General features: G+C 57.7%; 1 protein-coding gene across 3 annotated transcripts; it reads left to right on the top strand.

Annotated features, from left to right (window-relative positions):
• The first annotated feature begins 5,259 nt into the window (after positions 1 to 5,259).
• Positions 5,260 to 13,270, top strand: LGALS3BP (galectin 3 binding protein). 3 transcript variants are annotated; one of them, XM_011223864.3, is made up of 6 exons: positions 5,260 to 5,416; positions 6,839 to 6,919; positions 7,918 to 8,109; positions 8,666 to 8,797; positions 9,896 to 10,154; positions 11,866 to 13,270. In XM_011223864.3, the coding sequence occupies exons 2-6, from the start codon at positions 6,868 to 6,870 to the stop codon at positions 12,917 to 12,919; spliced, it is 1,689 nt and encodes a 562-aa protein (XP_011222166.1). In that variant the 5' UTR covers positions 5,260 to 5,416; positions 6,839 to 6,867; the 3' UTR covers positions 12,920 to 13,270. The 3 variants fall into 3 exon arrangements, with proteins under 3 accessions (XP_011222166.1, XP_019654352.1, XP_034496463.1); XM_019798793.2 differs by having other exon boundaries at positions 7,918 to 8,280; XM_034640572.1 differs by having other exon boundaries at positions 7,910 to 8,109.
• The last annotated feature ends 1,828 nt before the right edge of the window (positions 13,271 to 15,098 follow it).

Below are 15,098 nucleotides of genomic sequence, written 5' to 3'. Positions count from 1 at the left end.
ACATTAACAGACTAAAAAGAAAAACCATATGATCATCTTCAAAGAGAAAAAGCATTTGACAAAATTCACTACCCATTCATGATTTAAAAAGAAAACTCTTAGCAAACTAGGCAAAAAAGGAACGTCTCTAACCTGATAAAGGGTGTCTGCAAAAAACCTACAGCTGATGTCATACTTTGTGCTGAAAGACTGAATGTGTCGCTCATACGTCTGGGAGCAAGGCAAGAGTGGCCACTTTCACCACTTCCCCCCACACACACTTAACTTCTTATAGTGAAGTCATTTTAAACCACACAGATATTGTAAAACTCAGATAGTGTAGCTCTGTTCCCTAATGCAGGCTTCTTGGTGCTAACACCTTACAGTTGTCACGACTGTAAGCACAGTGATCAGACCCAGGAAACTGACGTTGCTCTCGTCACTTTTATTTGCAGTCATCTGATGGGGTATCCCAGACAGTATAATTAGGCAAGGGAAAGAAAGTCATTCAGACTGGAAGAGAGAGAGTAAAACTGTCTTTATTTTTATTTGCCAATGACAAGATTGACTAGATAGAAAAGCCTAAGAAATCTTCAAAAAATAGCTCCCAGAACTAAATTGAGTTTAGCAAAGCTAAAGGATGCAGAGCGCCCATACAGAAATTAGCTTATTTCTACGTAGCTGCAGTGAACAATTGGAAACTGAAAGTGATATAAATACGTGCAAGATCTGTAGACCGAAACCGCGCAACACGGATGAAATCAAAGGAGACCCAAATAAATGGAACAATACACTCTTGTTGGATGGGAATACTCAATTCTGAGAAAAAAGGTCGAAGGCTTTATACTATCTGGCTTCTAGACTTAAGATGTATTAAGCTATAAGCAGTCAAAGCTGTTGTATTGGCAGAAGAACAATAGACATGTAAATCAAAGGAACAGAAAAGAGTCCATAAATAGACGCATATGTGTGTGGTCCATGGATTTTGGGCCAAAGTGCCAGGGTAGTTCAGTGGGGGAAAAGATTGTTTTTGCTAAAGTGATGTTGGGACAAGTCTAATCTCTATGGAAACAAATGATTGAAACCCTTAACTCCCACCATTCACAAAATTACCTCAGAATAGATCATAGGACCAAATGCAAGAGCTAACACTAAAAAATTCAGAAGACAGCGGACTTTGGGTCAGGCAGAAACTTCTTCAACATGACACGAAAAAAAATGAGACTTTGAGCTTCATCTAGATTTGAAACCTTGGTCCTTCAGAAGACGCTGTTAAGATGAAAAGGCATGAAAAGATAAAAACAAAATTTGCAGATCCTATCTGCTAAAGGACTTGCCTCCCGAGAACGTAAAGACTCTGTACAACTCAGTAATAAGACAAACAGCCCAATTTAAAATGTGCCTGAGCTCTAAACAGGCACTTCACCGAAGAGGACAGATGGCTGGCAAGCAAGCCTATGAGGAGGTGCCTAGCAGCGTTAGCCATTAACAGCACGATGAGACCCCACTGCGTCCCCACCAGAATGGTGCCATGAAAAAGACTGGTAACACCAAGTTTTGGTGAGGCTTTAGAGCCACCGGGACACTCAGACAATGGCCAGTAGGGATGCTGAGGGGTCGGGCCACTGTGGGAAACAGTGTGATAGTTTCTTAAAAAGTTAAACATCTAGGGGTGCCTGGGTGGCTCAGTAGGATAAGCTTCTGACTTTTTTTTTTAAGATTTTATTTATTAATTTGACAGACAGCCAGCGAGAGAGGGAACACAAGCAGGGGGAGTGGGAGAGGAGAGGAAGAAGCAGGCTTCCCAGCAGAGCAGGGAGCCCGATGAGGGGCTCAATCCCAGGACTCCGGGATCACGCCCTGAGCCGAAGGCAGACACTTAACGACTGAGCCACCCAGGCTCCCCAAGCTTCCGACTCTTGATCTCAGCTCAGGTCTTGATCTTAGAGTTGTGAGTTCAAGCCCCACACTGGGCATGGAACCTACTTTAAAAAGGGGGGGGGGCGTCTGGGTGGCTCAGTCGTTAAGCATCTGCCTTCGGCTCAGGGCGTGATCCCAGAGTCCTGGGATCGAGCCCCACATCAGGCTCCTCCGCTGGGAGCCTGCTTCTTCCTCTCCCACTCCCCCTGCTTGTGTTCCCTCTCTCGCTGGCTATCTCTCTCTCTCTGTCAAATAAATAAATAAAATCTTTTTTTAAAAAAAGTTAAACATCTACATGTGACCCGGTAATCCTATCCCTAGGTATTTTACACTAAAGAAAAAAGCTTATGTTCACCAAGTCTGCTCCCCAAACGATCCTAAGAGCTTTATTCATAACAGTCACAACCTGGGAACGTCCCAAATGCCCATCAACGCAGAAATGCATAAGCAAACTGTAGTCCATCTATATGGGGGGCTAGAGCAGAGAATAAAAATGAACCAGTTACGAGTATTTGCTGACGTCAGTGAATCTGAAAGCGTTGTGCTAAATCAGAGGAGCTAGATACAATACATTACGTATTGTATGTTTCTGTTCATACGAAATTCTAGAACACAAAAAGATCGGTGGTTCTGGGGACGGGGCTGCTGCAGGGGACTTACTGCAAAGGGACATAAGTGCACTTTTAGGGTGATGAAAATGTTCTCTATATCGTGGTTGTGGTCGTGGTTGCCGTCTGCATCTTTGTCAAAACTCATTCAATCCATGCATTTCATTATATGTAGATTGTATCTCAACCCAATTTTTTAAAAAGAGAAGCAGATGTTGCCTGAGCGGATGATCACTGAGCAGATGTTGCCTCTCCGCACCTCTGTTTTCTCACCTACAAAGGGCGCTAAGAGGAGCAGCTGCTTCCCATCGCGGTTTCAGTATCATGCGTGTGGAGGTCCGCGGCAGTGCCTAGCTGCTTGGACATCGGGCGAGGGGGTGGGATAGCCTACAAGCTAGCTGACGGTTCTCTCCTGCCTCAGTGGCAGTGGCTTCTTGGTGACGGCGGCATCATGCACACCATCACAGCTGGGCCCAGGTGTCCGTGGTGTCCGGGGCTTTCAGTCTCCTTCTCAGAACTGAGCCCACTCCTCGCTGGAGCAGATCATCTCAAGCGCTGGTTCCAGTTGGCTCGCGGAAAGCCCCGGGGAGGAGATACCCATACTCTGATTCCACGAAGAGGTCTGTCTTATATTTTACTCCCTTTGACTTGAAGGACTTCTCAGGACTGTGGGGCTAAAGATTCAGCAACTTGAATTTTAAACTCAAGTTTTCAACACTGTGAACATTAAGAAAAGGGAAGCTCAGTTAGAATGGAGTGGCGCGGCCGGCAGGGGGAGCTCTCGCCGCAGCGCTGTTGCCAGCTGCCGACCCTGCAGGAAGAGAGCACCGTGCACCTGGACACCACTTGACTACCCCACCTGGAGGAAGGAAGGTTTCTTCCTCCCCCGCAACAGCCCAGCCAGTGAGACGCCCCCATTCTTTCAACTCCCAGTTCACTGCAGGGGGCTTTCTGTTTCTAATAACCGCCCCCCCCATAAAAGTCTCCTCTTCTTTGTTTGGTGGACCTGCCTGTGGTTCTGCCATTGGTTGCTTATTCCAGGTTGCAATCCTCTGCTCTTCCTGAATAAACCGATTTCTGCTGGTAGGATAATTGGGGCAGTTTCATTTGTAAGGTTAATGCCACCAACACCTCCCAAAGGACTTCCTTTGTCTCCTTTTCCTGACGGGCTGCTTGTTTGGGCAGAAGTCAGTGGAAACTATGTGAAGGAAGGTTCTGGAGGTTCTGTGCCAACAAACCCGAAGCTCCTTCAGTCCGTGGGATTTTAAAACTCACTACGGTCTCTTGGCCAGTGCCGTTTCCAGATGCTTCTCCCCCTGACTATCTGCAGTTTCGCTGGAGGGAGCTAGGTGAACCATGCCACTCCCTAAGACCTCCCGTCTTGGGCAAATAGCCATTAAATGCTTGACCTCGGGGCTCACTCCCTGGAACCGCAGGCTGCCAGGGAAACTGTCTGCCAGCGGCTCTCAACCCTGGCTGCACACGGCAGCCACCTGGAAGGCTTTAAAATGCCAGTGCCTGTCCCCACTCCAGAGATGGTGACTGAGCGGACCTAAGCATCAGGAATTGGTAAAATTCCCTCATGATTCTCATGTGCAAACCAGGTTGGGGGCCACTAGGCTAGAGAGACCTGGGGACATTCCAAGGGACAGCTCTCATCCAGAGCCTTGGAATGCAGGTGACCAAAACAATAGAGGGCGTTGATTGCCTCATTGAACTGCAAATCCCAGGACTTGACCTTGACTTCAGGCCAGGGGAGCCAGGGGCTCAGATCACAGCGTCAGACCTGCTGCCTCCACGTTCTGGCTCTGCCTGCACATCCCCTAGAGGGTCCCTCCGAATGCGGAAGCTGACTCTCCACACGCTGGCTGCCATCACGGCCCCTCGCTGACACCATCCCTGTGGCAAGGGGCCTGAAGGACTCTGAGCTGCCAGCTCTGGGGCAGACTCCGGGGGAGCCTGGGGTCCTCAAGAGCACAGGCTGGGAGTGAGAGCGCATGCTTCCCCAAGGGAAAACCCGCGGTGGCGCTTTCTCTTGGAGGCCAGGGATGGCTGGGAGGTGGGCTCAGCACTTTCCAGCCACTCCAGAGGCTGCGTCCCCTGCCCCGAAGGGGGTGAGATGCTGGGAGAACAGTAGGCATGGGGGGGTGTGGCGTCCTCTGCTGGTGACTAGAGCAGGCTCTGGGGGTCACTGCTGCGTGTGGGGCCCAGCTCTTCCAGTTGCTGGCTGTGTACCTGGGCATGTTGTCTCATGTCTCGGGGCCTCCCTCCCACCGTCAGGGGGAGCACTCCATGTGGCCTCGCAGAGGGGGAGCCTCTCTGGGAGGTCAGGCATGCCAAGCGCTCAGGCCGGGCAGACTCAATAATGAGCGGTCTCCACCCTGCTGGCGTTGTGCCAGACTCAGGACAAGGCTCAGAGCATTCCGTGGGAGCCCACAGTCATGCTGGCAGGTGCAGACCCTGCCTGTCTGCGCCTACCCTCACTCTTCCCCCTGCTGCCACCCCCCCTCCCGCTTCCCCTCCAGCCCTCCCCCAATGCCAGCCCTGGGGGCCCATCCAGCTTGGAAGATTGTTTACATTCCCCAGTAGCTGTTGGCCGTCTTGCTCTGCTTATGGTCAGCTACGCTGCTACCTCGGGCCACCGCTGCCCGCCGCCCGGACATCCACAGTCAGAGCTGAGTGGAGGGAGGGGCCCCGGGAGCCTTGTCGGCAGCCAACCCCAGAAGACACCCAAGTCAGGTGGTTTCTAGAAATCGAAACTAGACTTTTCTCTGGTATTTCCTGGGACCAGCCTGACCACACTCCACACTGGGAGGATTTTCTGGTCGAAGGACAGCCTGCAGAGGGATCCTGCAGCAGAAAGCTGAGAGGCTCCAGGGCAGCTATCAGTAGTTGGTTGCCTCAGGCAGGTAAGCTCATGCCTCTTGGTCTCAGGTGGGTGTCCCTGTCTCTACCCAATGTCACCTAGAGGGTATAATCTCCCTGTTTGTACCCAAATGGGGATCTGGTGTCCCTCCTCAGCCCAGGGACCATCATTCCCTCTCCCAGATCCATAGGGTCTCTGTATGTATAGTTGCCCAGGTTGCTCACTGCACAAGGACAAAGGGGAAGCAGGCTTGGAGTTTAGCCCAGGGTGCTTTCACCAGTTTTAGCATTTCAGCCCAGGCCTACATCTGTCCAAAGGAAGAGTATCTTTTTCTAATTTGCAAAAGGCACCAACAGGCAGCCCTATCCCAACTTCTCATACAAGGGAGTCAGGCTACAAGAGGTGGCCATGACCACCCCAAGGGCAGCCACATTTGCGTACAATACACCAGGTGCATGATTGGCCATTGTTAATGCAGAACGGGGGTGCTGCCTGGGGGTCACCAGGCGCTGACCTGTAGGGGTAGGGGTGCGCACAACAGCTGCCTCACGCCGCACTTTCCGGGCCTAGGAGTGGTGCGGGAGCCACGGGATTCTCATGAACCAGAGAGACAATGACTGGCTCCTCTACATTCGGTACATGGGGGAGACAGCAGGTAGGGAGCAGGTTGGGGATGAAGATGAAAAGCGTGCCCCCAAAATTCTAGAGAAGCAAGAACTCCAGGCAAAAGTTGCAAGAGCTGGGCCTCCCATGCCCTCTGTGCCCCACCCAGGCGGACTCTGTGGCCTTGGTGGCCCCAGCCTCTCGAAGCCTCTGTTTCTTGGGGACACTGACCTGAGGCAGGTCCCCACCGAGCCACCCGCTCAGCATTTCCTCCCCACCCTGCTCCCCCAGCCCCTCTCCAGCTGCAGAGTCAGTCCCAGACCTCAGCCCTGATCCCCCTCCTCCCCCCTCCCAGCCACTTCCTCTGGCCCTCTCTGTCACTCCTGCCTGCCTTTCTGTGGCCTCCTGATGTGTCCCCTCCCTTCAGGAGCTCACAGACAGCTCTCCAGGCACTCCCACAGGGGTCCAACTGCCTGAAGATAAAGCCCTACCCTTAGTGAGACCCACCAGGCCTCTCCTGATCTGGGCCCCGTGTGCCCCCGCCTCCTCCCTCCACCATTCCCACCCAGCCCTGTCCGGGGCCACGCCCAGGGCCTGGTTTTCGGAGATGGGCTTTTGTTCCCACTGCCCTGCTGCTTAGAGACCTCTCCCAGGCCCCCTCCCCTTCGTCTGGGCAAGTCTTACTCCTCCTTAGAGGACCACCCCCCAGAGGGGTGAGGGACCCGGGTCACGAACTCACAGCTCAGAGGAGCCTGCCTGCTGTCCTCCACACAGAGGGTCTAAAGGGTCCTGGACAGACAGGGCCTGGTCCCGAGGGCTGTCCAGCTCTGCTTTCTGACTCTGTTGCTTCTTTCCGCCGCAGGACGAGGGCCTCCTCTCCCAGGAAAGGCCATGGCCGTCCCACCGCTCCTCTGGATGTGGCTGCTGGTTGCAGGGACTCAAGGTGAGCTGCGCCCCAGGAATGCTGAAAGTGGCAGTCTGAGAAGCTGTCACTCCCAGTTCTGTGGCATCGAGCCCTCTTTGTAGAAAATCGAGGCGAGGTTCTGCTCGGTGTCTGGGTCACTGGGGTCAGCCCAGGTCTTCTCTCCTGCTTGAAGCGCTGGTTATCCTAAGTGATGGTGGCTTATAGGTTCTGGGGGATACCAAGGGATTCTCCATTTCATCCCGTGGGAGCCAGAAGGACTGAGTAGTAGGAGCCTGTCGGACAGGCCAAATGTGGGGCGTGGGAGGGTCATGAGTCCAGGCCCTTCCTCACAGTCAGACTTCCAGAGTTCTAGACGCTGTTCCTCATGCTCTCTGCACCTCGGGCTGAGGAGGCCCTTCCTGGTCCTGGTGACCCTATGGAGGCTGGCTACACCCCCAGCTGAGAACTGCCCTCCAGCATGGCACCCAGCTCCTTCCTGACCCTGTCCCAGAACAAGCCCACTTTCTGTCTGCACCCGGCTCATTCTGCCAGTGTTTCTGGGGGTCCCTGGGCCTGCTGCCCCAGGACTTGCCCCACAGCCCTCCCAGCAGTCCTTGCTGTGATGTGCATGGTGCACCCCAAGCCCCAGACACCCTCAGGGGGGTCAGCATGGGCCCCTCCTCCCCCATTCTTCCCCAGGGTCCTACCTCCCCTACCCTCAGGTGCTGGGGCTCCAGTTGCCCTTTCTGTCCCTTCTCCATCCATGGAGGAAGGACTCAGACCTCAAAGACAAGAAAAGGCGCTTTACCCTCTGGGGGGGGGGCATGTCTTCCACTCCTCCCCAGTGGGTGAGCCCTCGAGGATGGATGGGGGGCTTTAAAGCTCATGGTGCAGTGGGCACCCCCTTGGGGGGAACTTGACAAGTGACCCTTCCAGTTGGGGGAAGTGAGGGACGGGGTGGTGCTTCCCCGCTGGGACGGAGGCCCAGCTGCAAGGCCTTCATCCCTGCTGATCTCTGTTCCCTCGGAGCTCTGTAGGTGTGGAAGATGGGGACATGCGGCTGGCCGATGGGAACACCGCCAATGAGGGCCGCGTGGAGATCTCCTACAGAGGCCAGTGGGGGACCGTGTGTGACAACCTGTGGGACCTGATGGATGCCATCGTCGTCTGCAGGGCCCTGGGGTTTGCGAATGCCACTGAGGCTCTGGGCGGAGCCGCCTTTGGGCCAGGTAGGCCTGCCTGTCCCCAGGGCCTCCGAAGCTGAGACTCACTGCCAAGCAGACTGTCCCAGGAAGGGACCTTCAGCTAAGACACACACATGGCCTTCCTACTCACGGAGCACTGGCAAACATGTGAAATAGTGCCGCAGAGGCTCGGACAGGCCATCCTATTCCCTCACGGTGCGTCCCTTCCTGAAACAGTCGCCCTGAGAAGAGTCTGGTGCAGGGAGATCTCCACCGACACAGCCGTGGTTCTGACGACAGGGAAATAGTGCAACTCCTCGGCGATGGGGGCGGGGAGGGGACAGAGGCTGCTTCGTGGCACAGTGCTCCCAGCGTACCCCGCTCGGACAGCCCCAGGTTCTAGCCGGTGGCGGACGGCGCGGGGGTCATGAGGGAGCGTGAGGTCACCCATCGGGAGGCCTGCAGACCGCTTCTCCCACGGCCGCTCTCCCGCCTTTGCAAGGCTTCTGGGGGAGCAGCCCCGGTGCACAGGCCCTTCCCCCCGGGGCGGAGGGCTCCGGCACCCTCCTCCCAGCCCCCATCCTCTTTGCTGTGCCACCAGGCGCGGGCCCGATCATGCTGGACGAGGTGGAGTGCACGGGGACGGAGCCGTCGCTGGCTGACTGCAGGTCCCTGGGCTGGCTGAAGAGCCATTGCAAGCACCGTCAAGACGCCAGCGTGATCTGCACCAATGGTGAGCCCTGGGCACGCGCGCCCTCTGCGCGGAGCTCCTCTATGATGCCCCCTGGCCGGGAGGGGACAGAAGAGCCTCCAGAGCCCACCCCTCGCAGCAGCTATCCCAAACTGCCCCCCCCAGCGGCTCAGAAACGCTGCGTTCCCCCCGGTGCCCGCGGGCCACGTGCTCTGCACGGCTCCTGGTGCCTCTTCAAACCCCAGCCTCTCACGGTCGTCAGTCCTCGTCCTGAAACGTGGAAGGCAGCACCCACGTGCCTCGACAGCAAGCTGAACGTCTTTCAACCGGCCCCGTGGCGGGAGCCCGCCCCCCCCCCCNCGTCCCCTGCCCCCACCACGCGTGCTGACCTTACCCGGTGCTCCGTCTGCTTCGGTCCCTGAATCGGTTTTATTGTTGTCCACTTGTCCTTGGTGGGCTTCACCCGGGGCCTGGGAGCGCGTCAGAGCACTGACGCAAGGATAGGGCAGCTGTGTGGAGGGCTTGCGGGGGCGGGGGGAAGGTGACGCACCGGCACCTGGGGTGCAGGGCAGGGAGCAGTCCTGGCGGGGAGCCCATGGTGGGAGTGGGGGCCGGAGGAATGGGGGGCTGAACCCACCTGGCTGACATGTCAGGACTGATTCAAACCTATTCGTGGCAACGAAAGACCAGGTGGGATTCAGTTCCCAGCTAGGCTTTGGGACTGCCGGGGGCAGGATTGCTTCTTTAGGCCTCAGTCCCTGAGGGAGGCTGCGAGGGACCCCTAAGCTCTAAACTGAGTTTCCATAAGACCCCCACCCTTCAGACCGTCAAGCCAGGGAGAAGGATTGGGTTTTTAGAAGGTGCCGCCTGAGTGATTGCTTGATGGGTGGGGATTTTAAATGGGTGGGGCCTTGGGCTCAAAGTCCGTGGAGGTGCTGCCTGATTGTGGGGGAGCAGAGGAGCTGACCAGGGGTGTTCGACGGGGGTGGGGAGGCTCTGGGCCACAGAGGAGAACGGCACCCTCGTCTTCCCCGAGCTTTCCTGAGTGGACAGGGCCGGGAGGAGCCTGAGTCCATAGAGGGGAAGTGTTCTCAGTGACATCGCCTGACCTAACCATGTGCTCCCCTCTGCCCCTTCTAGAAACCCGAGGCGGCCACACCCTTGACCTGTCGGATGAGCTCCCTGCAGCCCTTGAGCAGATCTTTGACAGCCAGAGGGGCTGTGACCTGTCCATCAGGGTGAGGGTGAGGGACCAGGAGGAGGAGGGCCTGGACTTGTGTGCTCACAGGCTGATCCTGTCTACCAACCCTGAGGCCCAGGCCCTGTGGAAGGAGCCGGGCCCAACGGTCACCATGGAGGTGGACGCAGAGTGCTTGCCTGTCGTCAGAGACTTTATCAGGTAACCACCCTCGGGATGGGGCTACCAGGGCCTGGGCACCTCCCTCCAACAGCAAACCATAGGGCTATGGCAACGAGCACATGGGTGCTTTCACGAACACAAGCGTGTGCACAACACAGACATACACGCACACTCTCACCCCCACACATACCTGCATGCACCCACATTCACTCGTGCACACGTGCACACTTGCGGGTGCACATTTGGGCCCACAGTCGTGTGCATTCCACACTCACGTACATACACACTCTCCTACACACTCTCGCTGCCACGCTTGTGTACACACACACATTCATTCATACGCTCCTGCCTGTACTTGCATACTCTCCACTGATACCCGCCCTGTCACGCACACACAGATATACCGACTTCCACAAAACATTGCATCAAAAATCTCCCGTGGTAACTGCCACTATTAGAAGAGGTTTCAAACGCTCTGTGGGTTAGGAATCCACCAGGAACAAGATGCCTGGCCTGGATTGGTGAGAGGTTGCTGCAGGGCCGGAGGCAGAGCTGGGTAGGGGCCCCAAGTGTCTCCCAGAGCAAGAGGCTCCTTGCACACTCGAGGCTGGGCCACCTGCCCTGCAACACCACATCACACAGCCTCTGGGAGGCCCAAACATGCATGTAGCAGGGAAGAAATCGGGGCCCAGAAACACACACACACACACACACACTCCTACCTCGTAGGTAACACAAGGATACAGTGTAAGATTTCCAAGAACCTACAACCTAGTTATGAATTCATTCTCCCTCTCCTCACATACTGGCCTTGCTTGTGTGAAAGGTAGAACCCCTGTGAACCCAAACCATCACAAAGTCTTACCCGGGCCTTTGCACACGGCTGTGCGGTGCACGCGGTGGGCTCGGCAGCACGAACAAGCCAGTGCCCCAGGTAAGGAAACCGAGACACAGGCGAGCCAGCCTGTCCTGGGCCTGGGCCGTCACCCCTCCCGCCAGGCCTCCCTGCTGGGGCCTCCCGGGGGCTGGTGTTCAGAAAGCATCCATTTAAAAAGAACTGTTCCTTTCCGTTCTTAAGACCTAAGCTTTATATAGCGGAAGTGACATTTAAGAGAAAACAGCAAACGGCAATTGAAAGAGAGAAAATGGTTTCTTTCCAGCCAAGTATGAGAAGCTAGCCTGCGCCCCTCCCAGTGGGGTTGATTTCTGTGATATGTTCAAGGACAAGGGCAGGTGCCCATCCCCCTCTTCCTGGGCCCAGCTGGAGTTGTGCCCTGAGTCACTGGGAGCGGGGGCGGGGGGTGGGGCAGACGGGGCAGCCAGAGGTGATGCCTGTGTCGTGGGGGCATGAGACAGGTGCTTGGACAGAGGGGTCCAGCACAGGGTGTGCCACCAGAAAGGAAAGGGCGGTGCCGCGCCGCTGCTCCTGGCGCCAGCGCCCGGCCAAAGGGACGGCAGTGGCCGCGAAGGCAGAGAGCAGGAGGTGGCAGGGGTGAGGGTTGGAGCGTCCTGCTCCAGGACCCTGGGATCTGCCTGCTTGTCTGTGCACGTGGCTCTGAGCTAACCTCAGATCAATGCACGCGGCACGGAGTGCCCCTCGCGATGGCTGGCGCCCTGGGGGTGTCCGTGCAGGTCAGTGGCAAACACGCGGTCGACGGTGGTGTCGGAGAGGCAGGCCGGCCCACGCCCGGGCACCCCGTTGTCCTGCAGGGCAGAGGCCGCGGGCGCTCAGCTCTCGCTCCCCTCCCAGGTATTTCTACTCCCGAAGGCTGGGCGTCTCCCTGACGTCCGTGAAGTGCGTCCACAAGCTCGCCTCCGCCTACGGGGCCGAGCGGCTGCAGAGCTTCTGCGCCAGCCTCTTCGCCATCCTCCTCCCCGAGGACCCCTCTTTCCAGACGCCGCTGGACCTCTATGCCTACGCGCTGGCCACCCAGGACCCCGTGCTGGAGGAGCTGTGCGTGCAGTTCCTGGCCTGGAACTTCAAGGCCCTGACGCAGGCTGAGGCCTGGCCAGCCGTGCCCACAGCCCTGCTGCGGGTCCTGCTCTCCAGGAGTGAGCTGGCCGTGCCCAGCGAGCTGGCCCTGCTCACAGCCTTGGACGTGTGGAGCCAGGAGAAGCAGCTGTCCCACAGGGAGGTGGAAAGCCTGGTGGAGAAGATCCGGTTCCCCATGATACTGCCCGAGGACCTGTTCGAGCTGCAGTTTAACCTGTCCCTGTTCTGGAGCCACGAGGCGCTGTTCCAGAAGAAGATCCTGCAGGCGCTGGAATTCCACACCGTGCCCTTGCGCCTGCTGGCCCAGTACAGAGGCCTGAACCTCACCGAGGACGCCTACCAGCCCCGGCTGTACACCTCGCCCACCTGGAGCGCCTCTGTCTCCAGCAATTCCCGGGCCTTGTCCCGCTACTGGAACGACCCCTACCGCTCCTTCCAGACCCCACAGCACCCCAGCTTCCTGTTCCAGACCATGCGCATCTCCTGGTCTCTGGTCTACCTTCCCACGGTCCAGAGCTGCTGGAACTACGGGTTCTCGTGCTCCTCGGATGAGGTCCCCCTCCTGGGCCTCTCCAAGTCTGGCTACTCGGATCCCACCATCAGCTATGAAAACAAAGCCCTCATGCTCTGTGGGGGGCGCTTCGTGGCCGACGTCACCGAGTTTGAGGGACAGAAGGCCATGATCCCCGGTGCCCTGGGCACCAACAGTTCCAAGAGCGCTTCCCTCTTCCCCTGCCCGGCCGGCTCCTTCAGCAGCTTCCAGGTGGTCATCCGGCCCTTCTATCTGACCAACTCCTCAGGCGTGGACTAGACAGGAGCTGGAGAAGCCAGGGGCCTCCCAGGGCTCCTCCCCCCCCCACCCCACCCAGCTGCTTCCCAACCCCCAGCTGCTTCCTGTCCGCAGCCACCCCCAACAGCGGCCACCAGAGGGCCCTCCTGCTTTCACTGATCTCTCTGAACTTCGAGAAAGTACTGGAAGGTTTCAACTACCACTCACCACTGTGCCCCGAAGTCCCCGTACCCCCCACCGCCCGGCTGGTTTCCAGGTGGAGAAGCAGGGGGACCTGGGTGGGGCAGCTGTTGGATTTTCCACACCTACTTTCCCTTCCCTGTCCTCTGCCGTCCCCCATCTGAGATCACTAAAATTGCGTTGTGATTCCCAGTTCCTGCGTTTGTTCGTGCGGAGTCATGAGTCCATTCTGCACTCGGACGTTGGGTGTGCTGGGCCCTGGGGCATGGAATGAGCAGACACAGTCCCTGTCCTCATGAAGCTAGTCTGGGGGTCAGGACCCAGGTAGACAAACACAGGGTGTTAAAATTGGAATAACAGGTGATGGAAACCCAAGGAGGTGCGGGAGGAGGCACAGGCTGGACCCGCTTGGGGTCAGACCTCTGTGGTGAAATGAAGAATGAGAGCAGCGGGTGCGGGGAAATTGGGGGGGGGGGATGCGCTCCAGGGAGAAGGAGCGGTCCCTGCTCAGCCTCTGTCAATCCTCCTGCACAGGGACTGGGACCCAGTGCCTGTGAGAATGCGACCTGGAAGCAACTTCCATGCCCATCAGCAAGGTGCCCGACCACAAATAACACCCGTGACGGGGTGGGCCGGCCAGAACGACGTGCTGAACTGTACTGGGCGACCTGCAGAATCCAAGCGGGGGCAGGGGCCCGAGCCTGGGGCCCCATGAGAATGCCACCCCTGGATTCTGGGTGCTCAAGTCTGCCCCCACCGCGAGTGGGGCGGGAACTCTGTGCTTCTCTGTGATACGCGTTCCTGGCCCAGGGTCCCCGGTGGAAGCATCTGGCCAAGCCCAGGCCACATGCGTGCCGGGGTCTAAGCGCGAGCCTCTGGGCAGTCTTGGCCTGGGGAAGGGGCGGAGGTAGAGACCAAGGTGAGACCAAGCTCACCCAATGAGGGGGGGTTCAGACGCCGGGCAGCCAAGATAGCAGCAGGCCCCACCACACACTTCTCCCCCGCCGGCCCTACAGACACAAAAGCTGGGACGCAAAGCCTCCTGCCTGTACCCCCAGCTCCCCCCAGCTCCGATGACGCACCCTGCTCCCACTCCACCATCTTGGCCACTCCTGTGGCGGTCCCTTGACATTGTCCAAGTCGATCATTTTACTTCCGTCGCATGGTGACAAGCACCATCTCTGCTGTCAGGCACAGCAGCCGGTCGAGGCCGACAGAAAGCACACATCCGGTAAGTATGCCCCAGACGCAGCGGGAGTCACTCCAACAGCCGCTCTCCTCTCTACACTCCTGGGCCCCCGTGGCCCCTGCCTGTGAGGAAGCCCGCAGCCCGGCAGTGGGAGGAGACCCCCCCCAGGATCCGCCCGAGTTCCTTCCACCCTCCGGACACTTTTGAGGGGCAGCCCTGCTCCCCCGGCTCCCCTCAAGCCACCCCCCTCTGCCCATTGGGCCGGCCCGAGGGCATGGTGAGACTGGCACCTTCCAACTCAGTGGGACCTGGAGGTGTCTCCTGGTGGAAACATTGGTCTCTTGGGTGTAAACTCCCTGACGCGGCAGAGCCCAGAGTTTCTGAGTGTGCCCCTGGCGACTAGCTGGACGGCTTGGGCGCCGCCAGCTTCCATATCCATGTTCTTCTCTGGCTCTGCAAGAACCGTGCATTGGCCACGGGCTCAGCGTGTGCCGTGGGCTGGAGAGCTGTTGTTTGCGTGTCTGGCAGGGATGATGGGGTTTATAAGGACTGTGGAAGGAGGGTGGTTCCAGACCCAGCTGACACGCCTCCGGATCCAGGGTCTTCCACTGTTCATCGCTGCCATCCCAAGCCCTGCACCACGTGTGTCACGTGCTGATCCTGCCGAGTCCCCGGGCCTCGGCTCCTGCCTGAGTGGGGGGCGGCCTCTGTGCTGTTTAGTCCAGGGTCGGTAGCACTAAGGCCAGAATGACAGGGGAGGAGGCCCGATCCCAATCTGGAATAAATGTCAGTTCCTTGGCTGGAAAGTGTCTGCCATGGGCAGACTCGTAA

Source organism: Ailuropoda melanoleuca, chromosome 13 (assembly GCF_002007445.2).
Source record: "Ailuropoda melanoleuca isolate Jingjing chromosome 13, ASM200744v2, whole genome shotgun sequence".
Lineage (NCBI taxonomy): Eukaryota > Metazoa > Chordata > Mammalia > Carnivora > Ursidae > Ailuropoda > Ailuropoda melanoleuca.
The sequence above is the reverse complement of the archived record's forward strand: the minus strand, read 5'-3'. Positions and strand labels throughout refer to the sequence as shown.